Here is an 18,180-nt window from a genome sequence, read left to right on the forward strand (position 1 = left end):
TTCAGCTTCCAAGAGCGCAGTCTTTAACCGCTTGAAAAACGCGAGGTCGGGCACTGGGCGCTAGTGGGTGCTTTTTTGTGCCAGCTTTCAAGAGCGCGGCGGCAGGCTGCGTCCGAGGTTGCTAAGCAACCTTATGGGCCATAATATACTTGCTGCAAACAATGCATACGCGACCGCATCATGGCTGCCATGCATGATCTGCATTTGTTTGACGCGTCGAACGCACATCTCAACGCGAGGTGCTGCGTGCGCGAGATGCAATATTCATATAACCACTAGAGGTGCTAGTGCGAATGCACACAGTGACCCGACTGGATGATCAGACTAGACCCTTCTTTTTCTTCTCATGAGATTCTTCACAATTTCCGGGTTATATTTCTGTTGTCTGCCCCAAGTGGTGACCGCCAGTATTGTGCATTTTGGCTGCATAGTGCTGCGTACACAACACAGACAGGCGCGTTGTGTACGCATATTTTCGATCAAGCAGCAATTATATTACGGCCCTAACAAGTACTGTTTCGTAGCCTGAAATCCTGAGTGCAGAGCTGATCCCCTCCAGGCGCTGCTTATAAGTGTGTAGGCCTATCGTCCGTGGGAGAGATGTAAAGCTCTGGGTAGCCCTGCACTAACATGATCACCTTTTCTGTATTTATCAGACTGAATATTTACAGAACTAGGGAAAGATATCTGTCAGCTGTGTTTGGTTGTTCCTTGTCACAAGACATGTTGTGTGCACTGCTGCATTCCAAAAGTTGAAATCTGTTTATCTCGGGGTGCAGCTGTCGTGCCCTGAAAATAGGTGGCATGAGGGCATCGCTCTGGTGTTTGAGCACACCTGCCAAGCGTCTACATTGCAAACAATGAATTTGAGGGAGCAAAAAATGCAGCATATGTACGGCCCCTAAAACAGCAGTCTTTAAAACACTTCTGCATCAACAGCGCAGGCGCACTACTCTGTGTTTGGTAAGTACTGAGCATACGACTTGATAAATGAGACTTAGGATATAATTTGCAAGCTGTGTGAGAGTTTGTTGTTAAACACTATCGCCTCTTTTCTTTGTTTTTGGATTCTTCATTCTCTGTGGAGGCATGTGGGGAATAAATCACTATTCTTTAAAAATTCAACATAACACAGTGAGTAATTAATATACAAATGATGGTTTGCGGGGATAAAGTGTTCCTTAAAATGAAGGTCATTTCTGTTTTTATCAGTTTTATATCATAGTAAAATGAATTTCTTTGGGCTTTGAACTGTTGGTCGGTCAAATTGAGCAATCTGAAGACATCACTTTAGGCTTGGGGGAATTATGATGACCTTTCTATCAAACAAGAATCCAGAAAAATGTTTTTAATTTGACAAAGATAATAAAGGTCCTGTGAGTAGAATTTAGATGGGATATAATGATAATGTTTTCATTCAGTTTATAATCACCTGAAACTAAGAATCGTTGTGTTTTCGTTTCCTCAGAATGAGAAGTTAATATACACGTACATTTTCATGTTACACTGCCATGTTTCTACAGTAGCCCAGAATGGACAAACCAAACACTGGCTCTATACTGGATCATGTAGTGTTTTTGCTTTTCATGTCAGTCGCTGTAGATCTCCTAAACACTTGGCAGGTTTCAGCTGGTTAAAATCTGCAACCTCACCACTAGATACCACTAAATTTCACACACCGGACCTTTAAGAGGACACAAGTACATGATCTGAACAAACATGCACTGCCCCTTCGCTAACCTTGGATTAAATCCTGTCAATACTGAGTGTCTGCATCTCTGTGCTTGGATGTCTCATCATCAGACTTTTTATCAATTCACAAAGATGAAACTCTGCAGAGGAATTAGGAACATTTGCGTGTTATAAACAGTGAGTTGTGACTGACCTGCAGAGTGGGGAAGTTCTTCTCCATGTCTCCCCAGCTGAGCAGCCACACCTGGTCGTGAGATTTGTCATAGTGAAGCTTCACAGGAAAAGGGTCGGTGCTGACCGTCTGGAGAGGACACACACAATCAAATCAGACCAAAGTGAGCCTTTAAAGACAGCAGGACCACAGAATAACAATTGAAGGCAATCTAGACTTTGCTTTTGAAGAGATCCTCCTTTGATGTGCGGCGGTAATGTTTCTGAAAAGTTTTCCTGCAGGCTAATGCATCAGGGGTTGACAGGAGCAAGTCTTCTTTTAACAAGGCAGAGTGGAGGTGTGCTTTTTATGTATAAGGTGTTTTTGGTGTTCAGCTGCATTTCAAATCAAGTGGTGACAGACACAATTGCTTTACCACACTGAAGTAATTGCTTTCAGTCTTTATCCGTTCCTTGACACACGGCGGCAATATTCCAGGTCTGAACAATAGATGAGTCGCATGTGACAGAGAAGCGCTCCTCGTGCATTATGTCCACCTGAGTGCAGATAGACAGCCAGCTCAAAGGGAATAGGGAAAGCACAGGGGAGAGGAATGCATGCAGGAGCTACAGCCTCAACAACAGCAAGAAAAAGCAATCATCTTTTTTTATTCCAGGAAAATTATTGCAACCCTGTATTCCCACAATCCCCTTTGACTGCAGCTTACTTTCTATACTATTTGTTTTTGCTATGCAGCCCTAATAGTATTGTTTACCTAGGCAAAATATATATTGTATCACTGAGAGAGCAAACAGCTCCTGAGAGGGTTATTGCAAATGAGATGAGAATATCTGTTGAATCCTAACTAATCTCTGAGCGTGTAGTCATCGGAGAAAACAGGTGTTCGTGTTGTTCTTTTTCTCTTGACTAACAACTTCTTTCTGGCTGAGGAAGATTATCAAGATCCGCAGCCAATATGTTCATGTAACTTTAGCGCCGACAGAAGATCTGTCAGAGAAGAAACGCGGAAAACATCACAGCGCCTTCTTACATTTATTTATCCGCATGCAATTTGCAATTAATTGGTTTTAAACATGCAAAAGACAATCTGCTCATTAAAAAGTCTTCACCAAGCACTTAATTGGTTGGCCTATGAGAAAATGGAAAGCTTGGAAACCAAAACTCGTGTCTCTCTTACTATTCTCGACGAGAGGCGGGTTCAGGTGCTTAATTAACAACTGCTAATATAATGCAATGAAGCTAAACCTCCAGGCGACTGAATAATGAGCTTGTGACAGTCTCTGGGACACCAACCTGCTTACTGGCAGGTCCCTGAGAGGCTGGCGAGCTGTAAACAGCCATCACGGTGTCAGAAACATCTGCAGGGATCCGAGCAACCCTGGATTAACCTGACACACCCAAAACCCCACCGGCACAGATGATTTAACTCGACGGCGCTCACTAGAAATGTGCCGAATGTTGTCATCTAAGAATTGTGCTACTTCCTGAGCCTGTCTCGCAAAAAATAAAATTCCCCCAGGAAAATAAATGGTGCTGCAAGGTGGCAGAGTGTTAAAGGGATTGCCTCTTACACCATCAGTGAGGGAAACTGCAGTTGCCACGTTACAGTATCTATGAGGGGTTGCCAGGTTACAGTATCTGTGAAGAGGTGGGTCTCGGGGTTACATGGTCCCCATATCAATGTGACGGTTAAGTGCAGGTCTCGACTGCAGCAGTATGCATGAGGTGTGTCGGGTCAGGGGTTAGCAGGTGAACTCAAGGTGAGAAAACTGATCTGAAAGCAGCACTTTAGATCATTGGTGCAGGTGGAGCAAAGCAGGTGTGACCCAATGTCACAGCTTCTGACAAGTCAGAAACCTAAAACCCATCATCACACAGAAAAATCCAACACATGTTGCACCAGATGACACAATGTCCCGTAATCATTTGTCAAACTACGGCAGGGGTTTGGATTTCAACATTTGCAAGCAAATCAAATAACACATAATTAAAACTAATTAAAAAAACCTGAGATCTGTAATGAGCTGTTGCTGGCTGAGAAGGCAGAAACAGTTTTGAGTGACAGCCTGATTAATGTTCATAACCTGTAGCTACAACCTGAAAATGAGACGAGCAGCAGAAGATATGAAATGTTGATTAAATGTAGCTGACACATTAGAACAACAGGTGTAGTTACACTGACACCTTATTTATCACAGGCTGCTTGATCCAGATACTGGAGATCCTGATTCAGAGCTCTGATGACATTTATTAATTAAACTGGCAGAACACAGGTTAAAAACTAGAATCATGTTACAGCTTTTCTAGAGTGCTCTTTGGTAAAATAGCTAAGCTTTATGGGGATTTTACCAGTCTCAAACCAGATCTAAAATGGAGCTGACTTTTGGAACCCTAACTCCTCGTTTCCATTGACGTATGTGCCTGGTGTCCATAGATCTGTAAATGTACGGATGATGCCTCTAGTGTCCAACGCAAGGAAGTGCATTTCTTTACAGATCGATAGAAACCTGATAGAAACTACCTGTAGCCATGCAGGAGAGGCTAATTTTGTCAGTTTTTTGCCATCCAGTAGTTTGGAATATGCGCTTAGAACATTACTGATGAGCTGTAATTACCACGTTTCTGAGAGCCTGGTTGCCGGGTGGAGACGTTTAACCATAGTAACCCGCACCATATTACACCTAGCATAGGGAAATCTTATACTTACACTTAAATTTAAGAGTTACTGACATCACAGAGCTGTCAGTGTCACTGTCTGTTATGAACACTGTCTTCACAACTGCATTGCATTATGGGATATTTATGCTACAATAGTGTCCCGTGTTTGTATACTGTAATACTATAAGACTTTCTATACTGGGATCTCACAATGGATCACAACCTGCCCCTGCATATTAAACAAAGGGAATTTTCAAAACAAAAGTTAAGGAGGACTTGTGGGGAAGATGGTTCACCTTTGAGATGTAAATTAAACCCCAGGAGAGGTATGAGTAGGTTCATAATGTAATTTGTTTGTTTATAATGATGTGTATGTTCTTATGTGCTGCTCTGCTGTCTCCACTGAGGACCACTTTGGAAATAAGTGTTGTTAGTAATGGTTTTAAGTGCTGTCCTCTGGGGTTTTCTTTGTTTTGATACTCCTTAGAGTTGTGCTTTTATAATTCCAAATCAAAAATATTTTGTTGGAGTATACAATACGCAGACAATTCATGTGTCATACTAAGGTTTTGGACATACTAAAAAATCTCAAAAAATCTACTGTTTTGTCGCACTAAACAGCATGCTTGTGTGGAATTTCAGCCTTCGTCATATTGTACATCTGTGACCAAACAAATAAGTGACTGTGATTTGTGTCCTGGAAATGTATCATATACGAATAAAAATAAAATAAAACCATTGTAGACTTATTTGTAACACATGCAAGAACTATTTATTCTTGTGTAAACTGTTGGTTTCTTTTGAAATCTTCGCAGGTTATGTTTTCTTACATTAAAGCCCAGTTCAGACCAAAGATACACAATGAGACGAAACTGTTTTAGAACATTGCAGAGAAAAGTTGCAGCTGTGTGAACTGACCGTCTGAGCGCAACTCAAGCTGGCTGATGGTGTCATCTGCAACTCAGCTGGTCAAACCAGTGGCGGCTGGTTTTAAAATGTAAAGTACGTCACCTGTTTGAACAGCCGATCAGCTTGTAGTGAAGTTTGCTGGTCAAGTCAAAATGACCGCAGACAGCATGTTTGCCTGCTGTGGCAGGTGCTCCGTCACCACAGAGCCCTCTGTTTACGTCCTCATGGTGTGCCGGTGACGGATGGTTGGTCGCTGCTGCTGCTCGCTGTATGTGCTTATGCCCCCTCACACACACATTCTCATGACTGATTATTTGGCGCTGCTTATTTATATTATTGTGGCGTATTCATTATGAACACAGCCCATCTGATGCTTGTTTTGTTTCATCACTGCTACAAATGCAACTGTAGCCAGTATCTCACTATCACTATCCTCATTCATATTTTAAGAAGCTACAAATTATATTCAGCCACACAATAAGCCTGAAAAGCTGCAAATCAGAACAGAAGTACAGAGAGTTGTTGCATAGAGATGATACACCGTCTCATCTAGTTGCATTGGTGTGAACCGACAGGTTTCGACAACGTTGCAGAACTGTGCATTGCAAGAAGTTGCATGTTTCAACTTGTCTCGTCGTGAATCTTCAGTCTGAACTGAGCTTTACACTTTAACTTTGCACGAACAATAATAAAGTCCCAGTGTCCTCAAACGAATACTTGCTAATTTGCAACATCCTAGCAAGTTTGTGTGCAAACTACAAACCATAAATAAACAAGTTTTAACCATAAAAAATAATCAGGTTTTGTACCTTGTCCACTTTTGTCTGGGATCAGCTGTAAAATGACATTGCTGAGATGCTCCTCATCTTATCTTTACACTAAGTTATTTTGCTACGACTAGATGACATGAAAGAAAAGTGTTCAAAAACGAGACCAACAGGTCTGAGTTAAGAAGAGTAATTAATGTGAAGCAAACCCAAAATGTCACCTCATGAGGACACAGGGTCGCAGGAGATCAGAACAGAAAGATGAGAAACGTTCTCCGAGGTCGTGATTAGAGCAGCTGTGGCTGGTGCATGGGAAAAAAGGGGGTGCTTATGATTGGCCAATTACTGGGCTTAACAACACTGTGACATCTATTAGCTTTGAGTATCTGGACGCGCCTCTGATGGACTGCAGAAAGCACACACTGAGGAAAAGTTTGCATCGTTAGGTACATTACTGACATAATGAAGTGTCCTTTAGACTCAACCACCTGTCAAACACGTCTCACACTCGGCCTCCAGCCTACGTCTGAAGCTCAGCAGGGCCAGTATCATCAGCACACCACAGCACTCACTCTTGTGTATTAGTATCCTACTAAATTATTACTCAAGTAGAATATTTGAAGTGCAGGCATAACTAATGAGCAAGCTGTTTCCAAAAAGTTCCCTATGCACGTTGGGTAAAAGTTGGAGCACGTAGTCCAGCGCCTTTAAAATAAGCTTGTTTCTTTATGAAGGACGATGTTTTGTATCAAACTGAATTCGGAGTCAAAGGGACCGATTTAATGAAAAAAAAATATGTCCTTCGTTCAACAAAATCAATCAGAAAATAGCCATATGAAGTAATGATTTATCAAAAGCTCTTTTGAAATATGTTTCCATCAATGTGGGAACTTTTTGTGGTGTAACTGTTTGAAAAAATACATCAAAGACGAGGGGGAAAAAAAACTACACTGGTCTCGTGTAACCTTCAGGTTCTTTGGCTCAGACGGAGGCACAAAGAACCTTTATTTTAACAAAAGCACCAACTAAAAATATATTTTAATTTTGTCCTCTTCTCTATGTAAGACTGTAACTCCTCCCACATCATACGCTCTTTGTAAATTGACATGAACCTGGTTTCGTAATTTATGTTGAAATCTACCTGGACAGCCTTCTGAGACTGGATGTCGACGATGAGCACTCGATCCAAGGTTGGCTGTGTCACATAAATAAACTTGTCCTTGATGTTGACCGCTGATGACCACACACACCTCTGAACCTCCTCTCCTGGTGAGGTGGGGCACACCTCCTCCTGGAAGAAAAACAAAAATACACATTGTCGGTTAACTAATTGTTTTTAATATCACAGGGAAATATGTCTCATTAAAAAACAATTATCTCCGTCCAGTCTTATCTCCTGTGCTGATGTGAGTCATGTTATCTTGGCAACGTAGATAAATGAGCTTTGCGAGGTCCTGAAAAATCTCTGTAATCGCTCCCATTTGTCCGTGCATAATCCACAGAACAAAGCCTGCAGACGATCTGCGGCTGTTCAGCTTTCAGTCCTGGCAGCTCTCGCCTTCCTGGCCAACGGGAACCTTAACCGGCCTTCTGTCTCTGTAGCTTTCCTCCCCTTCCTTCCCCCCTCGGCCCTCCAAGCCTCCAGGCTCTGCCCGGTCGTCTGTTCCAGACTCTGCGGGACGATTTAGGGAGCTATTGGCCAGCAAGGATGAATGAAGGGCTTCGGCATGGCAGGGTGAACTCTTTCTTCCATATTTACAACCGCAGAGGCAGCCCATGACAGGCGCCTTCCCACAGGCCAGCTTCTCTCGGTTAGAGGGGCATTAGGTAATGTATGAACTTCATTGAACTCTATCAGGGATGAAGGGGAGCAGCAGCATCGCTGACAGATTTTATCTCATCTGTAGTTCAGCCCTCCACTCATCCTGTCCTTTGTATTTTATCTGTAGAAAAGCAGGTTAATTTGGGCAGACATGCAACAATAACATCAAGTAGAGAGGTCGTTTCATGCAGGATGCTAAAACAATAACGCTGCTTTTGGCTTCATAACAAGGTTTTCATATCTTTGTAGTTGTACTGTCTTTCAGTGTCCAGTTGTAGCACCATCTGTCAGTGGTTTTTGATCTAAAACAGGTTGGGAGAGTCAGTTTTTAAAAGCCAGAAATGGCTGCACTTGCTGAAGTAATCGTTGAGTCACTGGTATTGAACCCTGTGAAACCCCTGCAGTCCCACACTGTGGTCATTTTGTGCTACTTGGCTGTAAAAATCTTACTTATTGCACCTTTAAGAGGTGAGAAATCGAACATCTGATGCCCAGCTGAGGGTGTGAACGGAGGCAGCTGTAATCCTCCCTGTGTTGATGTGTGTTGCATATGTCTGTCTTTGTGTGGGTGTGTAGCATGTATGTGATTTATGTAGTAACTGACAGCTTCTAAGGACTGTAGATATGTTTTTTCCCTTTATCATGGAAATGCCTTCGCCTCAGATACAGCACAGTGTATATTTTTAATGGATTCACTAAAATCTTACTGCATACGACATTATGCAGCACTGGAACCATGCCAGGAAGAATATAATACAATACTGTACTGAAGAGAATCTGTAAAAAAAAAAAATACTACTGCAAAATATTTCTAAAATGATTTCCACTCTCTCAGTGGTGAATGTGGGTGATGACATTTAAAGGGCTGTGTGGAGAAATATGAGGGTTCTGATATTCCCCAGTTAAGCTACTGGAAGATTTGCAGTGCTAATACATTTGTGACACAACATCTGAGGGGAGGAAAACTGCAGCAAACAGTGAAACAGCAACATCCAAAGTGTCAAGAGGAGGAACTTTACAGGGAGGGAGCAACACTGACTGCTGCTCACTCAGACGGTTTCTTCAACGGCTCATTTCAAACTGTTATAAATCTGCAGCATGATGAGATGTTGATATTTCAACATGTTATTTTACAAATGGTTCATATTATAACTTGAGTGGAATTTAAGGGTTGAAATTAATAACATCACATTTGAGGATGCTGATTCACCAGACAGAAAGCAACGTACATCATATATAGACCCTTTTACTGTTCGTAAACAGTATGATATTTTTGGTGGGCAGGGCTTAGCTGGACAGACATTAGATACCACTAGCTAGCAAGTTCTTTTAGCTTGTTTTAGACAGTGGAGGAAGATGATTAACGTGGTGCTAGCACGTTACCATGCCACATAAGGTAAGGTAACGTAAGGTAAGGTAAGGTCATGATGTGAGGACCGTGAAGACAGACACCTTAGCTTTCTGCTGCAGAAGAGATGAATGTTCTAACTATTATGGTTTTTATTTTAGATCTTGTTCAACAGAATCATGCAAACAAGGATCTCCTGCCAATTATTGTATGTTATAATCAGGTTTTACGTGTTTTTTTAATGATTAAAGTAGACACTAACATCCTTCTGTTATTTTTTACCCAACATACAAAGCCCTGTGTACATGGTACCACTACAGACCATAATAGCCTCTCCCCATGTTTAAATAATGAAAGAACCATTTAACAACACAGCAGCTCTCCACACAATGCTGTGGCAGCAAGAAAACATGGATGTTTCCCCTCAGCGTCTTCTCAGCTGCAGAGGGAAGAAAAATAAAGACGCTTCCTGGACTGACTTTACTACAATAGAACATCACAGTGTTTTCCCGCTACTGTGTGTATCACAGTAAAACACTCTATAAGGTAGTTAAGGATAATGGATTGGCTGCGCAATTACCATAAACAAATCAATCAGTGCTCCTCTGCGATGGAGAAAACGTGAGCGCCATGCTGGGAGCTGCCTCGTGTGTTCAACACGGCAATCCCCCATGACAGCACTGGAACTGGCATCACAGCACTCGCCGTGATTGATATCCTAATACAAACACACCTCTCAGAGGAACGCTTGGCTGATTGTTGTGCATTCATGGCATCGCTTTAAGTATAACAGCCATCCAATAAGCGCAGGGGCTCCTGGATGAAAAGCAGCTCAGAGGAAAGCGTCCATTTGAGAACACATGTAAATCTAACAGGTATCTATCAGCAAGATGCTTTGAATATTTTGCTGCTTGAAGGCTTCGGTGATTAACTGTGTTTCGGTTGGGGAGGCTGAGTGTAAAGAGTCCGCTGAGAGGTGAAACCCCCTCTGACTGCCAGCACACTAGCAGGTTCAACACTGTCAGGTCGCCCCTGGATTGTGTTTGTAGCAAGCAGAACATGTGTGACTATCAGTAACCACTCCAGAGCTGCACTAATCAACAGTTTTGTATCAACAATAGAGACATTTACTACACGTAATATAAAAGAGGATGCTCGTAATGATAGATCCAACCCTGCAGTTCTCTAATCTACAGAGCACTTTAGCACCTTTCAGATCATTATTTTGGTTTTACCAAACACAACTTTACTGTTTTGCTTCAGTCTGACCGCTGATCAGCAGCAGCTGTTTTCAGAAAAAAAAACAAAAACCCTCAGATAAACCCACTGTACAGCCAGATATTTCCCTCAGGAGTCAGCAAGGACCAAAAACAAACAGTGTTAAAAGGAGAGTGAACATTGCACATAAACACGACTCCAAATGAATGCTAATTTTGCCCTGTGTCTACTGAAACTGTTTGCTAACACACACACCATAACATCAACGTGATGTCTATATTGTGAATATTTTAAGCTGCCCTCTGTGCAGACCTTCTTTACTTCAAGCTGAAAACATCCAAAATCACTTGTTATTCTATTTTTATAATTTCATAGTGTTTTTGATGGCGGTCTGTTACTATAATTTATTTTTCTCTGTGCTCTTCATGTTATCCATCATTGCTCAGTGAAAACCAAGTATCTCCAAAATATCAACTTCTCACAAAACAAGAAAAACAGCTTTGTAAGTTTTCCAATTCATAAAGGAACTTAAAGGTCCAGTGTGTAAGATTTAGGGGGGTTTAGTAGCATCTAGCAGTGAGGATTGCAGATTGCAACCAGCTGAAACATCTCTTCCTCTCCAAAACAAACAGACCAGGTGATTAAAACCTGTAAAAACACTGAATAAAGCAGTTAGAGGAAGATGATACGAGTCTCTCAGAATAGAGTGCCTTCAGAAATATTCATTCTAAGTGGCCCTCTGGTCACTCTGTCTGTGGAGACGGAGCAGCGGTGCAGAGTGGAGTGAATGTGTGATTAACTTAACAGTTTATTAATTCATTAGAAATATAACGCTCTGTTTCTTCCACCAACAGGGCTCTCATTTGAGTGTAGAGCGTCAGACTGAACTTACAAACACAACATGTCAGATTACTCTCCGGGACCGTGAGTGTTACTTGAATAAGTAAACACTGACCAACGGGACCAGACTGGCCGACCCGTATACTCTCACTCAGTGGATTGATGATGTCACAGGAAGCCAATCTTACAAAGGAGGACGACACTTGAACGGTTTCCTCCAGTTTGTTTTGCTATCAAAGCTAATGTTAGCTAATGCGCTACGAAGTTAGCGTTCCAGAGAAATCCAATACTCCTCTTAATCCCTCCCCAGTTTCTGATGAGGTGGACATGATAACCCTTAATACACATAACGTTATTCATCCCTACAACAGGAAATACTTTTCCCCTGACCTGATATGAAGTGTGCACTGCACATGTCAGCATTTTGATGATGGCCTCCGTCCAGTCCTTTGGTCTTACCACATTTAACAATAGCTGTCTTTGCTTTTGTTGACGGGCAGTGGCGGCAGGTATGCAATCAAATTTAAGTTTTGAGCCATGACTCCTTTTATTCTGGCTCCCAGTAACACAACAAGACATTTTAAGACTCCTATGTAGCCTACAGTCCTGTGGTAGAGAGTCATGTTTTGCCTCCAGCTAACAAACTGACGTTATTGTGACGTCGGCCCTAAAAGGGTCTATCTGGTGCAGGTGTTTGTTTTGTTCTTTCTGGGCTACTGTGAAGGACTCCTTATTATTTAGATATAAACGTCAATTCTAAGGTAATGAAACTCAACTATTCTTATTTTCTATACACTAGTGAAACATACTTACAATCTTAAATTTCATCTCTGCCAATAAATCCTCCTAAATCCTACACACTGAACCTTTAACAGAAAAATAAAATATGGAGCTAGATCGTCCTCATTAAAAGTGACCATATGTTACTTGTTATTCTATGTGTTAGGTGGTGCCTGTTTTATATCTTGGTGAGTAATTATTCCCCCTAATGAGCTATTCTTTTTTAAACTCCCAAGACTCTGGGATTTCAGTAAAAATAATGCCACCCTGCTCTGTGCTGCAAGTTATTTACAGCTTTGTCTGTTTATTTGACAGGACATAGAGATCATGCAGGTGCCCTGTATTAACAAATCATATCTGTGCAGACTCAAATCTAAGCTGCTGGTTGAAGAACGTGTCCTCTAAATTTACAAGTGCAACAGCAAAGTCTTTTCTCGAGCAGGACACTGAATCTTTACCTGCTTGGCTGCGTCTGAATAAGAATCTCAGCTTGATCCCACTACAAACTATTGATCCCTAATGATTGATTTCAGTAGCTGTTACTAGGTCAGGCAACAGGACGCTTGTCAAGGCCACAGAATAATAAATCACGAGTCACACATTAACACATTTTGCCATTCAAAAGCACAAACTCTTAGCTGTTGACTCTCAGAAGTTCACTGTTTAAAAACATTTACCTCCTAAATGTTTTAGTATTTATTGCTTGGTGATGGAGAAAGTACAGTTTTTAATTAATGTCTGCTGAGGACTCACAACACTGTTGATTATGTCCTTCTACACTTCTGTCTACTCGTCAAGCAATCGATTGATCAATGGGGGAAAACATTCAGCACATTATCTCTAAATTAACTAAACTGGAAATGGTGCACTGAGCGAACTCTACCTGGAACACAATATTGGCATACTGACTAATACAACTGTTAGCTAACAGTTGCTTAGTTACAAATACAGCAGACATGGAGCAACATCATCATTACTTTGAAGTTGTGTTTCTAGCCACCAGACAAATGTCATTCATCCTCCTTTTACCTCTGTTTGGCACTGAATTAACTCCTGATAAAAAAATAAATAAAAAAAATAAAGCTAAAGCTGCTGAATGACTTTCTTCACCAGCTAGTTGCAAACTCTCTTTATCTGCTGTTTGGTGCTGGGCACGTAGCGTAAGGTGGGTTTATCAGAGATTTTTTCTTCTGTCATGGGCTGTAAAACCAAAACAATCAGCTGAAGACACTAAAATGCTTCATAGAGATGAGAGACGAGTCCCAGGATACAACAAACAGAAAACATTACAGAGCTTAAAATTCTGCTACGTGCTCCGATAAAAAGTGAACGAAAGCTAAAGCTTGTGATTTTTAAAAACCTGATTAAACATTAAGCTGTTTTAATCAGTTTACTTTCATATTTTGGGTAACTGTTTTATGAATTGACTGCAGCACTCAAAACAAACCTGTAACTGGATTCCTCTCCGTAGCAATAACAGATCATGGGTATGTACCAAACCGAAACACACTGATTTAGAACGGGAGTTGAAATGATAAAGATTGGTGACCGAAATTAAACATACATCATCATTAAATTATCCTGGAGACTGCTGTGTTTTCCATGTTGAGTAACACTGAGGATGATATCAGCATGAATCACTATAAAAGTGAGTCTCTGTGTCTTCTGCGTAATCACTCACCTTCAGAGCCAGCAGCTTCTCACTGGGCTTAATGTGTCGTTGTATCTCACACGCCACAGGCTGGATGACTTTAATACCGTCTTCATAGAACACGTAGAACATGTTGCCGATGCCGAGCCCTAAAAAGAAAGCACAAGCAGCCTTGTTACACACAGTACATACCTAAAATAGCTTATGAGACTGCACAGTGTGAGCATTTGAGACAGAAATAAGCCGACAACATTGTTATCTACTTTCAAAGCATCAAATCATTTAATCCCTCTCATCACAGTTCAGTAACCCTATTACAAAAATTCAATTAGCTCAGTTTAATGAATGCTATAGTGGAGCAGAAGCAGTCTAGACATACCTTCTTCTCGCCACAAAATGTTTGCCACTGTGAGGGAGAAAAAGAGGAAAGCACGATTGAAAATCGATGTGACAATCAATGGGGTCCCTTTGTGAGAGCTAACACCCAAACACTAACTCCTATTGAGGCAAAGAGGAAAGCAGGCCGCATGAAAGTTTTATGGAAACTGTCTCTCTGACACCTAGTGCAACAAACAATCGATAGAGCCCTCTGCTTGGAAATAATTTGATACCAAACACTGGAAAATGGAGTGCAGTCAACAAACTACAAGTACTGTAAAACAGTTTATGATTTTTGGATGCTGCGACCTGAGTACGTGCAGAGATGTGAAATAAAAAATAATATCTGAGACATCAGATCATCATCCATCAGTATGAGCTGTATGGATAAGCTGCCTTAGACACCCATGAGTAGTCCACAGGTTTCAGGCTCTGATGATTATCATAAGTCATTAAGAGGGATTAGTGTGCTCTTTTTTCAGTGGCAAAACCAGTTTCGGCTTCTATAACAGGTAATTTCTCATTAAATTCACTTAGAGTTAACTAATGATGTGAAATGTCGAATGAAAGCCACATAACACCCTGAGTGCTTTAATGGGCGACCTAAAGCGCAGACCAGCTGTTGGCTTTCAAAGCAGCCACTGGGCACTGAGAGAAAAGATGGCTTTACTTAAAATTACACAACTCAAGAGTGATGTGGTAAGGAGAAAATTTAGAGCCATTATAAAGTTATTTTCCATGCAAATTCTGCTACTCAATCATTCTTATCCTCCACCACGCTAGCAGCACCACTCTCCTCTCACACTGGCTTTTTAACTGTGACCTTCCCTCTCATTGTTCATCTGTCCCCCGGCCTTCCCTCTGCCTCCACCCCATCTTCCATTTTCAGGCATTTTCAGTCTACAAACCAATCTCCAGCCCAATTCACATCCGATTCTAATCTCGCCTCTATTGCAATGCTCATTCCGGCAGCCTCTTGCTCGGGTGGACAGATGCAGAGAAAGAAAAGGGAGGAGACAAAGCCAACGAGACACCACCGTGCCGTTAGTCAGCCTTAATCTTTCAAAAGTGCTTTGTCAAGTGTTTCCTGTGCACTCTTGCATACCTTTTAGCTCGTTAAAAGTTGCACAAAAGGAGTGGGGTCTATAGATAGAGGGCACAAAGAAGGGAGGAAAAGGGAAGGGCAAAATAAAAAGAAAAACAATACAATTTATTTGAGATGTGCCAAAAATGGAAAATGGAGAAAATGGAAAAGAGGAGCTGAGATGAGATCTTGTGTGCCCCGGTCTTTTCCAATAGCCCACAGTATTGATGCTATTCATCACTTGGCAGGAAGACTGTGGCTGTTCTGCGCATACAAGGGGCCCATACATCAACTTCATCATCCATATAACAAAACAAGCTGGCTGCCACTGTAGGCGGTGAGTTCACTCTTTCTGCCCGTAATAACTGTGTTTCCACTGGGCTCCAAACATTGGGAAGGCCACGCTCACCAGCCAGCCTGGACTCTGCGGTTCCTTCCCGTCAGCAAGGTTACATAAATTCAATTTGTTTACAAGAGCTGCACAGTGGGCCAAACAGCCTGTGGTGTTCACCGTAGTGGCGTGGCACAAGACAGTGGATGCATATTATAGGTAGAGTAATTGGGTCGCAGCAGATGCAAATGCAAAATATAACTCAGGATGAGTGCCTTGGGTGTGCAGGCAGCTCCTTCCAGAGATTATCCCAAAAGTTTCTTGGAAAGTTTTGACTCCTGCAGTGTGTTTAAGTCCTGCTTTAAACATAAGCACCACACAAATGAGTTGTAGGCAGTAACAACGAGGAAACAGAGCAGGAATTTAGCTAAAAAATGAAAAATCCCTCAGTCGTCTTCTTATTTTCTTCATCCACTTTGATACAAAACAAATATCCTTCCAGTGCAGTGACTAATAACATGCAGGGCAGGTACACACATACCCATTACTGCAGCTATGCCAGAAAGACTACAGATGCACCTGCCAACTCTCACTTACAGTACATCCAGGCCTGGATTAAGATGCCTCAGGACCCCCTGCTTTGGGTCTCAGCCAGAGCCTGTAGACCTGACGATCAGCAGAAATTTGTATTTATCAATGGCGCCTCTAATACTACCTCCAACCCTGCTCTCTTAAATGTTCTCTTTTCTTCAGTGTCTCTTCCTTCTTTCTCCAAATCTACAACCTCAAATGTTCTCTTTTTTATTTTCCCACTATTGATTCTCTATAAAGAAACTGTGTCACATTTTTATTCTTTAATCAGACTCAGGGATTACTTGACTGACTTTCTTAAAGGCCCTGAAAATGTTCTTAATTAGCTTCTCTCTATGAGCAATGGGCTGCTACACTGTCACACAAATTTTGGCTGGAATTTTCAGTTTGAAGAATCCTGGGGAAGCTGATTAGCTGAGTTTTTGAGTGTTAAAACTCTTAATAAATAATACCTGAGGATATAATTTTGCCAAACTTGTATTTATTTTCATCTTTTAGTCATGAATATGTACTCTTATTGAGAAAAATACTTTTTGAAACAAAGCTCCAAGCCCATTGGTTCCTACTGAAGACATAACTCTTTAAAAACAGGTCATAAATATACATTTATTCTTCTAAAGGCTCAGTTATTACCTAAAACATCTGGGCTCTGTAGTTTTTATCACAAGTTACTCAAAGTGGAGTTAATCATGCATTTGTTAGGGACTGATGAGGGGACATGTCACCTTTGCTTTTGGACATTATCAGAGCTCTTCGGCACAGATGAATGAGACACTGTTTTAGGCTTTGGCTGCACACACAACACTCATTAGTGGGATCAACTCCTTGTTGGTTTTGGTCTGTTCATCGGATTTGGAGATAACAAGGTCCCGTCTACATGTTAGGGCTGTACCTGACTCATAATTACGTCAGTCCAATCAGATGTGGCTATTTAATACGAATATTCAACAGTTCCTTCCTTTATTTTTCATATAGTGTTTGAACAGGGTTTGGCGAGATGTTCAGGCTGACTACAATGTTCGTGTGATTAAGTAAACAAGCCCAGGTAGCGCTCCAAGCTAGTGCGTGTAAACGGGTCAGAAATATGCAACATATTTTGCCAACACTAGCGATCAAACAAAAGCCAGAGACTGTATCGTACTGAGTTACTGTGAGCTGGAAATTCACCACTTCTAAGCAGAAGACAGACGATAACATTATGTCGGAGTCTGACCGAGAAGCTTCTCCTTCCCCAGGCACCTGTCTCCATCACACTCAGACTCACCCCGGATCTGAGTCCACCGTACCAAAGAGCACTTTGAAAGCAAGGAGCGCTTACTCTGCAGCTACATCTGGAGACGGAAACTGACACATACTACTGCACACTGACTGACAAGGAAACCGAACCAAACCAAAAACAAAAATAGCGCGCCCCCCCCCCCAAAAAAAAAAAAAAAAAAAAACTGCTTGACTTGAAGGAATCTCAGTTGTCTGTGGGGGCTCGGGCTGATGATTTCAAAGTTTCGACTTTCAGGGAGCAACCATGCTTCATGTATACAGTTATATTTGAAAATTTATGTTTTCGTCTACGTCTTGACCTCTTGTCCATTCCCGAACAGATTTTTTTTAGGTCAGCAAAACTGATATTTAGTTTTCAATATTCTGGTTACGTTGTGTCCTTGTGGACATGCAAAACAGAGCGTTTGGGAAAAGATAAGGTCATCTCCTCAATTCAGACATGCCTATTGTTGCTTTGTACAATGGGAATGCACCAAAAACAGTACCAACAATAGCGGACTACAGGTTTATTTAGGTTTTGTTAGCATGGATTGCTCTAAAGACTACTTTATACTTAAACTTAGTCTTGCTGCACCACTTCAGAGATGAACAGAGCACTCTGCTTGGTCCAATTCAGCATCTGCAGTTTATGCTCCCCCCGAAACAACAGTTTTGAATCAGG

At 41.5% G+C, this 18,180-nt stretch overlaps 1 protein-coding gene across 2 annotated transcripts in view; it reads right to left on the bottom strand.

The window, feature by feature from the left end:
• fstl5 (follistatin-like 5) overlaps positions 1-18,180 on the bottom strand; it is a 263,518-nt gene that overhangs the window by 18,150 nt on the left and 227,188 nt on the right. For both annotated transcript variants that reach the window (XM_033633126.2, XM_078169520.1), the window contains 4 exons: positions 14,237-14,263; positions 13,888-14,006; positions 7,340-7,489; positions 1,886-1,993 (listed from right to left, as the gene is read on the bottom strand). In XM_033633126.2, the coding sequence (XP_033489017.2) occupies positions 1,886-1,993; positions 7,340-7,489; positions 13,888-14,006; positions 14,237-14,263 (404 nt within the window). The remainder of the gene's footprint in view (positions 1-1,885; positions 1,994-7,339; positions 7,490-13,887; positions 14,007-14,236; positions 14,264-18,180) is intronic.

The sequence above is a fragment of the Epinephelus lanceolatus genome, chromosome 7, assembly GCF_041903045.1.
Source record: "Epinephelus lanceolatus isolate andai-2023 chromosome 7, ASM4190304v1, whole genome shotgun sequence".
Taxonomy (NCBI): Eukaryota; Metazoa; Chordata; class Actinopteri; order Perciformes; family Serranidae; genus Epinephelus; species Epinephelus lanceolatus.